General features: G+C 37.1%; 1 protein-coding gene across 2 annotated transcripts; it reads right to left on the minus strand.

The window, feature by feature from the left end:
* Positions 1 to 2191: 2191 nt before the first annotated feature.
* On the minus strand, positions 2192 to 11345 carry LOC102699283 (transcription factor bHLH133-like). 2 transcript variants are annotated; one of them, XM_040520279.1, is made up of 9 exons: positions 10753 to 11345; positions 10146 to 10506; positions 9749 to 9826; positions 9449 to 9514; positions 8385 to 8450; positions 7267 to 7383; positions 3875 to 3919; positions 3506 to 3550; positions 2192 to 3039 (listed from the first exon to the last, which is right to left on the minus strand). In XM_040520279.1, exons 1-9 carry the CDS (start codon positions 11085 to 11087, stop codon positions 2887 to 2889), a joined length of 1266 nt encoding a protein of 421 aa, XP_040376213.1. In that variant the 5' UTR covers positions 11088 to 11345; the 3' UTR covers positions 2192 to 2886. The 2 variants fall into 2 exon arrangements, with proteins under 2 accessions (XP_040376213.1, XP_040376214.1); XM_040520280.1 differs by lacking the exon at positions 8385 to 8450.
* Between the last annotated feature and the right edge of the window lie 3816 nt (positions 11346 to 15161).

Here is a 15161-nt window from a genome sequence, read left to right on the forward strand (position 1 = left end):
GTGTTAAAGTGGCGATGCACCAAAATTGTATTGATTAAAATCTGAGTTACAAGGACCAAGAGTGCACATATTTATACCCTTGGTATGATATTGTGTTGATCGAACTCGTACCGGAACTTATTTCCTATTTACGATTATAGAAACATACTCAATATACCACACTGGCCTAAATTTACTTGCGTAACATAAACTCTCGTATTACCTCCGTTTGTATTTGGTAACAATGTTTGATTGTTCGTCTTATTCAAAAATTTAGTACAAATATAAAAAATGATAAGTCATGTTTAAAGTTCTTTTGATAATAAAGTAAGTCACAAGCAAAATAAATGATATTTCCATAATTTTTTGAATAAGACAAATGGTCAAACATTGCAAGCAAAAAAATCAAACATCTTACATTATGAAATGGAGGGAGCAGTTGATTACCTTTTAGACTCCATCTTCAACACGGTCTCTATTTTTCAACCCCTGACCATTTTGGAATTCCATCTGCCGCTATCTCCTTCTACTATCCGGTTGCCTCTGTTCATCCATCGGCTTTGACTTGGTCAATTTCCAATCTAATCTATTGACATCTATAGGTTGTCTCGGTGGGCGAGGGCGAGATCCTAGATACGATCTGGCAAGAAGGTAGCTATGATCTCTCCAAGTACCTGCCTGTCTCGTCAGGGCCAGCTCGTTGCCAATGGGGCTAGGGGTGTTAACGGATCGGATAATATTCGATCCAAATCCGCTCAAATTGAGGATGTGGTAGGGATTTGCAACTATCCAGTGGATACGGACTTGGATTCAGATAGTGAGTTGTTGATTTGGATACGGATGTGGTATCATTAATATCTAGTGGATGCGGATTATCCGATTTTCTTACCGGATTATCCGATAGTCATTCTAGCAGATAATCCGAGTTTGTTAGCCCATAAAGCACTCAATCAAAAGTCCTAGCCCAAATTTTTTTCATCAATATTGAATGACAATGTATTGATAACATGCACATATCACATCCGGTTATAACAATCCGTTTCCAAGCCGACTCCGCACTATTTCGGACATACACAACAATTCGCATCCGCATCCGAAAATATCCGCATCCGCTACACATCCGTTAAAATTTATGGTTTAGCATATGGTATGACTACTATCTGTCCGAATCCGCTCTGTTAACACCCCTAATTGGGAGGTCGCCCCAAGGACCAAAGGCATGATTGAGGCATGTCAAATAGGACCAAAACAGTCCCACTTTTTTGTTCCTTAACTAAAGAAAGCGCAGCGCTCTGCCAAAGGAGTATCAAGCGGAGTAGCAGACCAACAAGTTTCAGTCACCACAATGCTCTAGGCCTCTTTTGGTAGCATATACAGCTAGAGGCCCTGGCCGGTTTTGGGCCCAGCTTTAAGTTGTTGCCACCTGAACTCACATGTATATATTTCCTCCCTTTGAATTCAAACAAAGTTGTCCTTCACACAAGAGGTTTGGCACCGTGTCTCACGGAAAGAATTCATTTTTTCTTTCTATTTTATATGTCCATTTTGATTGTAGGAATTAACTTGCAGTCATATTATCTAGTACTATTGGATCGTTGCCAGATACAATTAATTTAGTAGTGACCGATTGATCCTTGTGATCCAAGCACATACTCCCTCTGTTGTTTAATAAATGATCCTAGCTATAATGTATGCAGTTAAATATCAAAATCTTAAACTATTAATAGGTAAAAACAGGATTTAATATGTGACAATAATATTTTTTTAGATAATGATGTGAAAATAATATTAGGTCATTCGTCTTAAAAAATTCTATACATATCTATATTTTTATTTATTACTATCAATCTATAGTTTGAAATAGTAATGATGCAACAAATGCATTAAAAACCATATAAATATCTATAACTTAGTGTGAAGAAAAAAAGAATAACAAAGAGAAAGTCAAATAACATGCTTGCAAATAAAAAATAATTTGTAAATAAAACTTTTATATATGTAATCTTTGTTATCTAAAATCCAAGGCTGGAAAATAAAACTTTGGTGAAAAAAACTCAAAACCAACTCCAAATCTACAATTAAAAATTTAAAATTTGACTTATAAGCATAAGCTAAAGCCAAAAGATAGGTGCGTAGATGTGGACTAGTATATGCAAGGACGCAAACCACTGGTACTGGATTGTAGCCGTGGATTGGGGACGATGGACAACGAAGGAAAATGAGACAGTCTGCTAGGAGCATCACTCGAAGCAAATTACAGCAAATTGCAACGAAATAAACTTAAATACACATGCATTACACACTCATGACCATTATTATCGCGTGGCAATTAAAGCTAGGTGACATATATGCATGCATGCATATTCACCGTGACAAAGACTTAATTAAATTACAAGGTGTTACCAATGTTTGATCAATACCTGCAGCTAGCATTACATATACTAGAGGTACTTGAGCAGCTGTCTCTCCATACATTACCTTCTTCTCCGGTGCATCCACATCCAATTCAACAGATCAATCGATCTCTAGCTAGCTACACAAGCTCTAGATCGATCACACAAACACACACATTACCAGATATATACTCAGTTGCATGCATCAGTGGAAGCAAGCATACATGCATATGTGAGATTCGTTCTGCAATGCATAGCATCAAGAGGAACCAGCCTTAACAAGGATCTTTTTCTTCGATCAGCAGGATGGCTGCTCCTGATGTTATGCAGCTCGATCGATCAATGCAGTTAAGCATGCATGATATGTCATGTACGTGAGATGTGATTGTAATTTGTAATGTAATCTAATATCCCCCATTGATACGATTCTCCAGCCGGCCGTTTTTTCTTCATTGGGCACAGATCGACATCGCCGCCGCCGCCGCCGCGGGGCTGCGTCGGTCGGTCGGTCGAGCTAGCGGCCGAAGCCTATGCCGAAAGCCGGCGGCGCCGCCCAGTAGTCCGCCGGGCCGGCGTCGACGCCGACGTCCACCGTGCAGCTCACAGGAACAAGGCACAGGCCCCTGCTCCTCAGATCCACCTTCTTCGCTTCCTCACTGATTTCATCCTGATTAATTAAATTAAATTAATTAATATCTACGTCTTATATATAATATAAATAGTCCAATTCCATAAGTTTTTTGTTGTTTTGGATGAGTGTGTGATCAAACTTTTAAAACTTTAACTACTAATAACTTTCAAAATATGCAGTTTCAAATTAATAGGGCAACATGTATAGATGAGTCATATAGTGTACCTTCATAAAAATAAACATTTATTTATTTATTTATTATATATTAATAGAAAATCACAGTAAAAAATTGATTTAGAAGACCATATCCTATGTCCAAAATGACAAGAATCATTAAACTGGAGTATCTATCTTTAGCTTATGAATCCGGACGGGCTCGTTCATATGTTTAGTGAGTTTTTTTACACGTTACAAATATTTTTTTTCAAACCACTGTCTATACATTTAATTACATGAAATTTAAATCAATGAAATTACATATATATATGAGATGATGACTGACCTGATCAGGCTGTCCTCTCTTTTTCATGGCATTGTCATGTAGGAGCTGGTGGTACGTACCATGGAACCACATAATTAAAGAGGGTATATTGTGTTAGTTAAGTAATTAAGCAAAGCTAAGTTTGCAGTGATAGTTATTAAAGGTGTAAAGCTAGAGACAAGTACTGGCCCCATACATGATTAACTTTCCAGGATGCTTTTATGGACCAATGAAAGCAAATTAAGCTTTAGACAAACTAAAAGCTCCTTTGGGAACAAAAGGATCATCTTTTCTTTTGTGCTTTACTTAACTGATCAGCTGGGTATAGATCCCATAAAGGAAAAAAATGACTAATTGATCAAATAATTCATTAGTTACACTTATTAATACCTGGCCAGGGTCCTCTGGAAATATGCTGCTCCTTTCTCCTTGCACCTATAAAAATAGCAATTAAAGGGAATCAAACAGCTAGCTTTTTTATCGACCAGGCATATATATTTGGTTCGTCAGGCATAAAGTTTCTCTCAATACTTTTATCGAAAGATCTCACAGAGATACGATTCTCTGAATAAAATCATAAGCATAAGCTTTTTATTCTTGATTATTGTGTGGCAAAGTTTGTTCTGCCATTACGTAACCTAATCTAAACTAATCTAACCCATGCATGCATGGCAGTTTTTATTGTTCTCTCTTGCAGTTGTACTGCAGACTCAAATGCATGTGTCACCTTGGATCAGAAGAATAGTCTATTGCGACCAGTACAATCCAATTGCAATGATTAGATTAATTAATTATAGCAGAATGAACTGTTCTCTGCAGTGTGCATGTGTCAATGTGGATCAAAAGAATATTATATACTGAGACCAGTACATGAAGAACGTAACCCTAATATTAACAACATGCACACCTGTGCAGGTAAGTAGTTTGGAATTGAATAAAGCCACAATTTAGATAAAATATTTCAAGTGTATGAGATACATGAAAAATCATAGCGAGGTTATATATAGTTGTGGATACATATTATATCTAAACTTATTAGCTGGGTCAATATCTAGTGAAAACCAAATTAAACTACCAGATTATTAAGGTTGGACAAGCAGACATGAAAACATCAAACGAAAAAAAAATACAGAAACGATCTTGATTATTGTTGTTTGCTAAATTTGCTACTTGTGAATTTCATAGTGTATATATAAATTTGAGTTTGATCTTATGTATGATCGTCTAGCTAGTATCACCTTTCCTAAAAGAGAATTTTTATTGGAAATTAAATAATAAAAAAGCCTTTGTTTCGCCGGTGCGGTTACAAGTATACATGTACAAGCAGTTTTTCTATTATATACTGTATATTTTTGTCCCGACAACTTAGCCTAGCTGCCAAAAACATAAAACAAAAATGTAACCACCATTGTACTACTTGACATAGAACAGATGCATGCATGACAGATGGTAATTGACAACGTACTTGGAACACAATCTCTTGACATTAACTTTTGTCTATGGGACAAGCTGTGGGGGCATTTCATTATTAATTGGGTATGAGAGGGTCATGCTTCCCAAATAAATTAATTAACATAACTAGAATAAATTGTAGCACTGATGAAAGAATTAAATTTTGTGTGCACTTAAAAAGTGGCATGTATACTTTATTAATTGTGAGGTGGTTGTATGACACAATTTTTCATCGGTTTTCCACCCACCAAATCGATCATTGTGTTTGTGTCATGACAAAGCCTTATGCCACCTATTAATTACTCACAATCAATGTATTCTACTGCCGTACATGGTGGAATAAATGTTTGTGTCAATCCTACAAAGTGATTTGTGTCAATAACTAGTAATATATAGAGAGAGTTTTCCTCTTTGAATACGCCAGTTTTCACACAATAATTACTCCTATAAAGAAGCTACTAGTATATTTGATATGTGCAGCTACGGTTTATTCTTGATATTTTCTTAAATTATTTATTTTAAATTCAGTAGCGATGCACGGGGTTATGAACTAGTAATAATAGAAGGCACCATATATACCTCTGAATTTCTTGAAGGACCATAAAATCATTTTAAGAAAAAGGCTAGAGATTGCACCAAGGATAAATTAGTAAAGATCTGCGTCTAAACTTTCAAGCTAGTGTGATCTATGTTCGACCCCAAGCAACAACCATATATATGAGCCAGAAAATAATGCTACAACAACTAAGTAAGGACGAAAACATTTTTCCTACATACATGGACCACACCAACAAAGTAGCAACAACGACCAAATAAGGACCATGCAATCTACGGCCCTATCGGTTAGCAAATTACCGAAAATAAGTCAAATAATGACGTATTAGCGATAAAAAAGAATAATTTATCGGTAAAACTTTTATATTTATATTTTCAACAACTTAAACACCTCTGCTACAAGAGATTAGGCCCCTAGCTACCTATCAGGTCCCACCCAATAATGAATCTGCCTGCAGCATCTGCATATATAACTGCATTGCCATAGTGAAAAGAAAATTAAAAAAAAAAGAACAGGCTTAAGCCAGCAGCTAGCAGGTGCAGACACAAACCTAGCTATTTTCTGCCAACATGTACCCTCCCTTTCACCCCTGTTGACCCAACCAAAACAACCCATTCCACAAACACACACTATTAAAATGCAGCAGATCAAATATGCGCATGAAGGCGTGCAGATCTATGCACCAGGGTTTCCCTTGCGCGCCCTTATCGCGCAAGCCACCAAAACCGTGGTACCGCGCTTCCGCGCGGTAACCGCAAAAACCGGGATGAATTTGAATCCAAAAAATTTGAATTTAAACTCGCGCGGTTTGCCGCGGTTACCGTGCGGTAGGCCACGAAAACCGCGGTACCTACTTGCTGGAACAACATACAAGAACATCGGTTACCGTGGCTTACCACGCGGTTTTTTAGCCGAAACCACGGTTACCACGAGAAGACCGCGGGTGTGATGTCAAATGCAAAAAAAACTTTAAAAAATCTAAAAAAATACATAAAAATAGGAAAAATATTTTGTGACTATATTTATGACAATAGGACATGTTATAGGGAAAACAAGAAAATTTTCACATAACATTTTCTAAATTCTTAATATTGTAACATACACATACACCGGCATATCACCCTTCACCAAATAATTCACTCCAATAACAAGTAATAACAACTTCATTTTGATTGTTGCGTTATAACTATACCTACTACCCATTATTTTGAATAAAACTATTATGTACGTACTAAGATGCACATATAATTTTTCTCTATACATATTTTCCATATATCCATCGTTGTATATTTGTATTTCAACATTATGTACTCTAGTGTCTAGTGTAAATTAATAATGACTCAACACAAAATATACTTGACCATCTTCCTATGAAATATTACTTGCAATAGATTATTTTTTAATTTTGTTTCCCGAAATACTCGTTTATGATTTTTAATTACGCTAGGAATACATTTTTTTTCATTAATTTTTTTGACAAAACTACAATATATATCAACATATACCACATATATTTTTCTTATTAAATTTGCTCAAATTTTTTAATTTACTTAAATTTAAACTCGGTTACGGCGGCTTACCGAGCACGGTTACCGCGGTAACCGCCGCGCGGTCTTGCAAACCCTACTATGCACACGGTGATGATGAGAAAACTTAAACCCTGCCCTGCAGCAGCAGCCAACCTCGGGAATTGTGCACACATCATGTGGTGGGGACAGGCATGCACAGTAGTAGTCCTAGCTACAGTGCTGCAGTTATCGATCGAGCTACTCACTCTGCTGCCTGCTTGTAGCTGCTGCTGCTGGGGCTTGCTGGAGCTGGAGCCACCACCACCTCCTCCTCCTCCATTGCTGCTGCCGCCATTGTTGCCAAGGTACGGCGAGCTCAGAGCCTGGAGAAATCAACCACAACAGGAGTAATTAATTAATTAGGAACTTAATAGTATAATAATTGTGTAGTAGCAGTACTAGTACTATAAGCAAATAAGCTAAGGGAAGGGAAAAAAAAAGAAAAGCTGTTGAGATGGCAATGCGCAGAGGACAACGTGTGGCTGCTTTTTTGCGAAAAGGCAAGCAAGCACTGTTGCATGAGTTGAGAGCCGCTGCAGGCTAAAAAGATTTGCGTTCTGGCTCTCCCTGCCCTGACCATCCCTGCATGCATGCATATGCTGCATCGATCGACCATCGAGCGAGCTTGCATGCTAGCTAGGGCGACGCATGCACACACTATGCAGCTTTTTTAACATCTCGTCCGGCCTCCAGCCTCTGCCTCTTTTTGTTTCAACCTGTCCAGCTCCTTCCTTAGCTACCAGCACATCCAATATCTCGCATGCATTATTACTCCGTCCGGCCGTTCTATATTAGATTTTTCAGGTTTGTCTAGACGTATCAATTGTATATGTTTTCTATATGTGTCTAGATTTATTAACATACAAATGAATCTAGTTAAAGCCAGAAAATCTTATAATGTGGAACGGAGAGAATACCTGCCGATCTATGTAAGCATGTGTGTATGTATTCGTATGTATCATTTTATGGAGCTAGTTTGTGTATAGCACAGTACATGCATGCGTCTACCGTAGATAGCTATATAATGCTCCAATTAGCTAGAATTTTAGTACCATGTGTCAAAGCATGCCATACTAGCTAGAAATGCATGGAGCTATCTCCAAAAGGTATATTGTGTCAAAAACTCAAAATTGCACAACCTGCAATCATCCTGCATGCATGACCAAGAAAAAATTAATATATATTTTATGATACATGGATATGATCGATGTGGTACTACTAGTGTTTGAGAGCTCCTGCAGAGGTATGGGCCTGCATCTGCATGGAGGAGGGAGAGAGAGAAGGGTAGAGAGAGAGAGATGAGAGGGAGAGAGAAGAGCTGGACCTCAATTTGACCGTGTAGGAATCTGATGTACCCAATGGCTTCAAGGAGTACAGACGCAGTGTCAGTCTGGCATAAAAGAGAGGTTAGCCCATGTCAGGATCTCTTTTTTGTATTTTTCTCTGGAAATTTGGATCTTCTTTTATTACATGCCTGCTCATCAGGGGCTAAATAGAAGATACAAAAGAATCCACCACAAGATACCACTGGACACACTTTCATATATATATATATATATATATATACACACACTCATATGCACATGCATGCATATAAATTACATTTAACTAGAGATGGTCATATATACTTTCCTCTGTCCCAAAATACGACGTTGTAATACTAATTAGAGATCAGCTAGTAATTCCAACATGGACAGCTTATACTACTCTTTGGTGTCTAATCATGATAATAGGTTGTTATATTTTAGAAAGGGGAGTATATAGTTGTGTATATTTTTTAGTAGCTGGACTTAACATATATAGTTCTCGCATGTATAATTAAACTCCTTTGCTTTCTCTAAAATTTCATTAATTTTTATTTCTTTATTGAGAGATATTTTTATAATTTTATGAACAGATATTATAATGTTGACTTGAATTAATTATGTTAGAACTCATTTCACTGCTTAAAATAAGCATAATTTGCATTAATGTGAATTTATATATACTTTAAGACCATAGTGATAAACCGGTGCCACATATTAGATCTGTGTGCATTTATGTACTCTTTCCCTTTTCATATCCATTAGGTATCTATAAGGTATAATCATTCTCTGGATAATTACAGCTCATCTCAGAAGATGCTAAAAATGAGGACTAGTTGACATTATAAATGTGGCCATAGCACCATAATTATAATATTGTCTTATCCATTGTCTTTCCAACTGGTTTCATGTATAGTACTGTTGTTTACTGAAATAATAATAATCTGTTTATATAATTAAGTAACTCTACCTTATCAACGACTCACTCATCAGTTGTTGTTATATTCTAGTCTAGTGACAATTATTCTCTTCTCATTGCTGAAATCTAAAAGCTAAGTACTAACACACATGTAGTGGCATGTACCTTCCCAAATGGGGAGACAAGCTGGTGAAGAGCAGTTATTCTATCCCCTAGCTTCTCCTTCCTCACCTGAAGAAAAAAGCACAAGCAAAACATACTAATTAAGAATGCCATCATTTCCATCTCCTGCCCATCTCACCTTATCTCTTAACCTACAATGATTCCATGCCTGTCCGTTTCAGCAAGCAAAGCTTAGCTTCATTGCTAGCTTAATTAGATTGCTCTGAATGGTTGGCCCATGCTCAATGAGAGATCTAGAGAGAGAGAGAGAGAGAGAGAGAGAGAGAGAGAGAGAGAGATGACCTTGACTGTAGATTGAGCCGGGGAGGGTTCTTGGGTCCTAGCCTTCTTGAAAGCTGCTCCAGATGCTGTGCTGATGCACTAGCAGAAACACAAAAAGGATTATTGAAGCAAAGTCCCAAAACTTTCATACATACATAAGTAATTAATTATCAGCATGGCCATCCATCTTTACTGCTTCCAAGAGAAAAACTTTTATCTATCTACACACACAAAGTAACAGTACTGATCTCTTTCTAACCATCCAAAAGGTGATGAACTTCATTAAAAAAAAGCCCTTTAACTCTTCACTCTGCAGTAGATGAGAAACATGCATGGCAACAATACACCAAAAAGGCGACTACAAAACAAATTAATCTAAGATTAATTAGCTTGTATGTATGAGTACTGTATCCCCTACCTCACGTGGTGAACTGTTGTTTGAGAACTCCAGCATGTTGCTTCCAAGGGAGGTGGTAGAGGTGATGCAAGAAGACCTAGGAGAGGAAGCAGCAGCTGCTGCAGCTGCAGCTGCTGCTTGCTGCTGCAAGGCGTTGTGGTGGTGATGGATGCCGCCACTGCCCCACGGAGAAGAGGACGGCCTTGCGACCAATTGGGAAGCATCGTCACTTGTACTGCTCCCATGGCTAGTTGTGGTGCTGTAGATGTTGTAGCTGTTGCTCCCATGATCAGCTTCTGCAGCAGATGCCGGTGTGGTTGGGAACAGCACCTGGCCTTCCCAGTTCTTGCTGTATCCCTCTTCACCATTAGCCAATCCACCTCTGCATGATTGCAGTATATATAAAGAGGGAGGAAGGCATGCAAGAAGTTTTAAGCGTGATTAATTGTGATATTATCGCATGCGGTTATTCAGAACAATTGTAGAACAGACCATTTCCCTGAACAATAACAAGTTAGTTATAAGAATATTAACCTTGTGTGATCACACACACAAACACAGAGAGAAAAAGAGAGCGAGAGTTTGAGAGAGACAGACAAATGAAAGGGAGGGAAAGAAAGAGACTTACAGCAAGATATGGCTCCATGGGTCCTGGAGCGGCGCCAGGCCATGGCGGCTGCCGCTGTCAAGCCAAGGCACGGCGGTGCTTGTCGTCGTGGCCGGCAGAGGGTAGTGATTCGAGAGCAGCAACGAGGAGAAGGAATGGAGAGGAGAGGAGGAGGAGGAAGAAGAAGAAGAAGAAGAAGACGACGACGAAGGAGTGGTGGAGGATGGCAAGAAGAGAGAAGGATTGTGAAGCTGCTCAGCAAAGGGGGGCCTCAAATTATTCACACTCCACCATCCATGGCCTTCCCCCATCTCCCCCACTAGAGCTGATGATTTGTGGAGGACTCCCCTATCCATATTCCCTCCCTCCCCTCCCCTCCTTGATATGCTGATATGATCTTCCACCCAAGCAACCTCTCTAGCTAGCAACCAAGCAAAGCACTCACTCTCTCTCTCTCTCTCTCTAGCTTTTGCTCACTAGCTCTCTCTCTCTATCTCTCTCTCTCTGTCTCAGGCTCAGCTGGTGATCTCCTTTTTGCTCTTGAGGTCAACCTTTAGAGAGAGGGGAGGGGAGAAAGCAAAGGAGCCTTTGGAGGGAAGGGAATCTCTCATGGGCACGAGAACTTATTAGTGGAGGAGTGTGAGAAGCTTGAAAGAAGTCATGTGTTTTATTTTGCCTCCCTCTCCCTCTCCATCTATCTCCACCTTTACTAGTTATCTTTTTCTTTGGCTGCCCTTTCTTTTCTCTCTCTCTGCTGCTCTCCCTGGCAAAACCCTTTTGTTTTTTTTTGGGGGGGCCTACTTTTGCTTTTATGAAGAAATGGGTCAGTGAAAGGTGTAGAATTGCATCCAGGCTTTAAAGAATAGCCTTAACTAAAGGAAGATATGGAGGGTTAAGCTTTTTGGTTTTTGATTGGGGATGGTAAGTCTGCAATAAGCAATATGCATGCATGGATGGGCCAACAAGTACTTCTGATTGACAGACCAATTTCTTGCTCTTATGTTCAGGTATGAGCAATGCACCTAACTAACATAAAGTCTGTGACTTGTAGCTAGTAAAATGTCAGTTTCTTAATTTTGATACATAGAGTTCCGTTCCTCATCGATCTATTTCGTGTGATATATCTTATTACAAAGTTATGCTAGTGCATCTTAAAAAGGTCGAGTTTTGTTAGTCGAGGGATCGACCAAGTATTACAGAGAAGGATAGCAAATGAGAGATGTTATTATCTTTTAAGTTGTGCTTCCAAGTAAGTAATGTCGATGCGGACTATACTGAAGACACCTTTTATATCGATAAATGCCCCTGATTTATCTACCCATGGAAAAAATACACCCTCCTGTTTGTATTGTTCGACGCCATTGACTTTTTGACATATACTGAATCATTCATTTTATTTAAAACAATTATGTAAATATGGAAAAAAGTCATGTTTAAAATACTTATAATAATAAAAAATCACAAAAAAATTAAAATAAATGATAATTATGTTTCACGAATAAAACAAATGGCTAAACATGTATTCAAAACTCAATGGCAACAAATATTAAAAGAACGGAGGGAGTATTGCTCAAGCTTTGCAATACATCTATAGTATAGAAACGAAGCCCTTGGGAAAAAAAATCCCTGCATAGTTTGTATTGTCTTAGAAATTAATCTTGGTAATATATCCATTGGTAATGAAATTGACCTAAACCGTAGAATCAACTAGCTATAGGTTCATAGCTTACAACACTCGATATATGCATACTCCAATTTGTGAGGAAAAAAAACCCAACCCTCTCCTGTCGAAGCACAATCAGTAGTGAAAAAACAAAAAGACTATAGTCTCCTCTAAATATGTGAGTGTAGTATTGATGGGTAGAGATATAACAGGTATTGAAGAGATAAAATTTCTCGATCGGTGGGACCAAATGTGATATTTAAGAGCGTAGGAATTGATTTACTGCAAAAACTTTAAACTCTTAATTCATTTGGGACGAAAAGTACATATATACCGCCCTCTGCATTAGCGCTCACACATGCATGTCTAAACTGCTGCAAACTTTCAACTCGTGATTAATTACTTGAAAGTTTCTTCGAGGCTAAGTTCCATTCGTAGCTAGCTAACTATAGAGTCCGGACGGCCTGGCCTGAACTTATCATATCTTCTCGTTTTATCTTTTTCATGCACAAGTACTGTCCTTCTTTGCATGGCTTTGTGTGCTTTCTTTCGTTGCATGCATTCTCCTCTTTTCTGCAGCTTAGGGATGCATAAACTAGAGATCGAGCCTTAAACACCGAGCCAATTTCTTGCGGATTTCAGGGATGGAATTTGCATATCTTTGCTGTTGTTATCTTGTTGATGAGATCGAGACAGTACCAAATCTTTGTCTAGCTTGCTTTGTCCTTGATATTGTGAACTCTTCTGGAGAGGTGTATCATTAGCATATGGTATTGTACTGTCCTTGCCCTAGCATGGAAAAGAATCATATGTGTAAAGTGCTAGTGTGTATGAGTCATCAATCAAAGGCACACACATATATAGGTGTGGCTCAGCGCTCACATCAGATAAACGTAGGAGATTTATTGATTATTAAAAGTCTTAAAAAAGGTTATTAGGAAAAGAAACAGCTAGGGACTACTGCATAATTGCATATCATGGGCTACCTTGTAGCTGCATGCAGCTCCTGTTTGTCAAACCTATCTGAATATAGGAGTATTAATTTGTCCTGTCAGCTAGAGTATTATTGAGTCTGTCAGTTATACAGGAGAATGCATATATAGTTTTGTCTGATGGGGTTTGTGGAGAGATCACCAAATTATTCCCTGTCCTATGTGATGTTGCATTAGAGTGACCACGCACAAGATATATAGTACTAGCCTAGAAAGGACAAAAATAATTGTGCAAGGAGAAATTAGCTTGTTTAAACTACTGTAGTCCATGTGATTAATGTGGGTTATCGATACCAGACAAAAACAAAACCAAACACATATTAAAGTATTAATTAGCTTATCTAATTTGAACATTACCACTGTTAGACAATTAATATATTGGTACGCGCATATTACGCGGGCTAGTATCGTTATAAATTATAGTTATATATGGTCTCTTATCTTAATAATAATTACTTTTTAATTGTTAATTTGAATTTAATTTTTCCAAATTATATTTTTACATCAAACCCCATTTACCTGTATTCTAAAATATATAGTACATAAACTCCTTTTTATATAATATTTAATTTATAATTGAAAGTTTAGATATTTCAAATTGTATTTATATATTGATTTTTTTCTCTCTTCATTTTTGCCAATTTTTAACCGCAAATATAGATCCTTTCAAATTGTATTGATAGATGAACTTTTCCCTCAATATCAAATTTGAACAAATATAGATCTTTCAAATTGTATAGATAGATGGACTCTTCTGTCAATATCAATTATTTTAAAATTTTTAATCGAGATTTGAATTTTACTAAACTGTATTTACACATGAACTTTTTTTTATTTTTTTATTGCTAAACTTTATTACACATCGACTCTTGCAGAATGTATACTTTCCTTGTCCGATTGATGCTTCTCCGATCTTTTATTTTATCCTAATCTTTCCAATCAAATTGACGTTTATCTTTTTTTGTCCGATTGATTTTTCTGATTGATCTTTTCTTTTTTTTTATTGTGTCCGATTGATTTTTTTTCCTTTCTTCCGATTGATTTTTTTTTTCAAATTGACGTTTCTCTTTTCTGTCCGATTGACTTTTGTGATCGATCTTTTCTCCCTTTTTATTGTGTCCGATTGATTTTTTTTCCTTTCTTCCGATTGATTTTTTCTTTTTTTATCTTATTCTTCTTTGATTAATCTTAGAATTTCTAGCCCGCGAGAAGCAACGTGAAGGCTTTTTTCCTATTACTTTATATATATAATAGATAGTCCGTTGGTGAGCTAATTAACTATGTACCCTCTCCGTTATATTTTAAAACATTTTAGTCTTGTCTAGATGAATCAATTGATTGATGTGCTACTTACATTTCATAATGTAAAATTTTCTAACATTGTCTAAATTTATATGGATGCTAATAAATCTAAACACATATATAACAATATACATTAATATATAGATGAATCTAGACATAGTCAAAACTTTTTATAATATAAAATAAATAAGACGAATGGTCAAACATATATACAAAAGTCAACGGCATCAAATAAAAAAATGATGGAGTATATCTTGTCTAGTCACATGTACTTATCAAATGACATGAATTATTCTTTAGATAGATCTAATAATTTCCATTACATATGACAAGTCTTAAAAACTTTTTGTGTGATCTAATAATTTCCATCATATATGACGAGTCTTAAAACATTTGTGTGTATTTGATTAGTTGCCCAAGTTTTTAATTCAGGTTTACCGACACACATTCTTTTTACACCGTACACATGCTCC

This window comes from Oryza brachyantha, chromosome 2 (assembly GCF_000231095.2).
Source record: "Oryza brachyantha chromosome 2, ObraRS2, whole genome shotgun sequence".
In the NCBI taxonomy this organism is placed as follows: Eukaryota; Viridiplantae; Streptophyta; class Magnoliopsida; order Poales; family Poaceae; genus Oryza; species Oryza brachyantha.

What these genes read in the sequence shown, in the direction of transcription:
- LOC102699283 (XM_040520279.1), bottom strand. Translation starts at nt 11,087, where the DNA reads ATGGATAGGGGAGTCCTCCACAAATCATCAGCTCTAGTGGGGGAGATG. An exon ending in TTGTCTCCCCATTTGGGAAG is followed by an intron (nt 8,451 to 9,448) that starts GTACATGCCACT and finishes CTTTTATGCCAG; the next exon opens with ACTGACACTGCGTCTGTACT. An exon ending in TTCCAGAGGACCCTGGCCAG is followed by an intron (nt 3,551 to 3,874) that starts GTATTAATAAGT and finishes ACGTACCACCAG; the next exon opens with CTCCTACATGACAATGCCAT.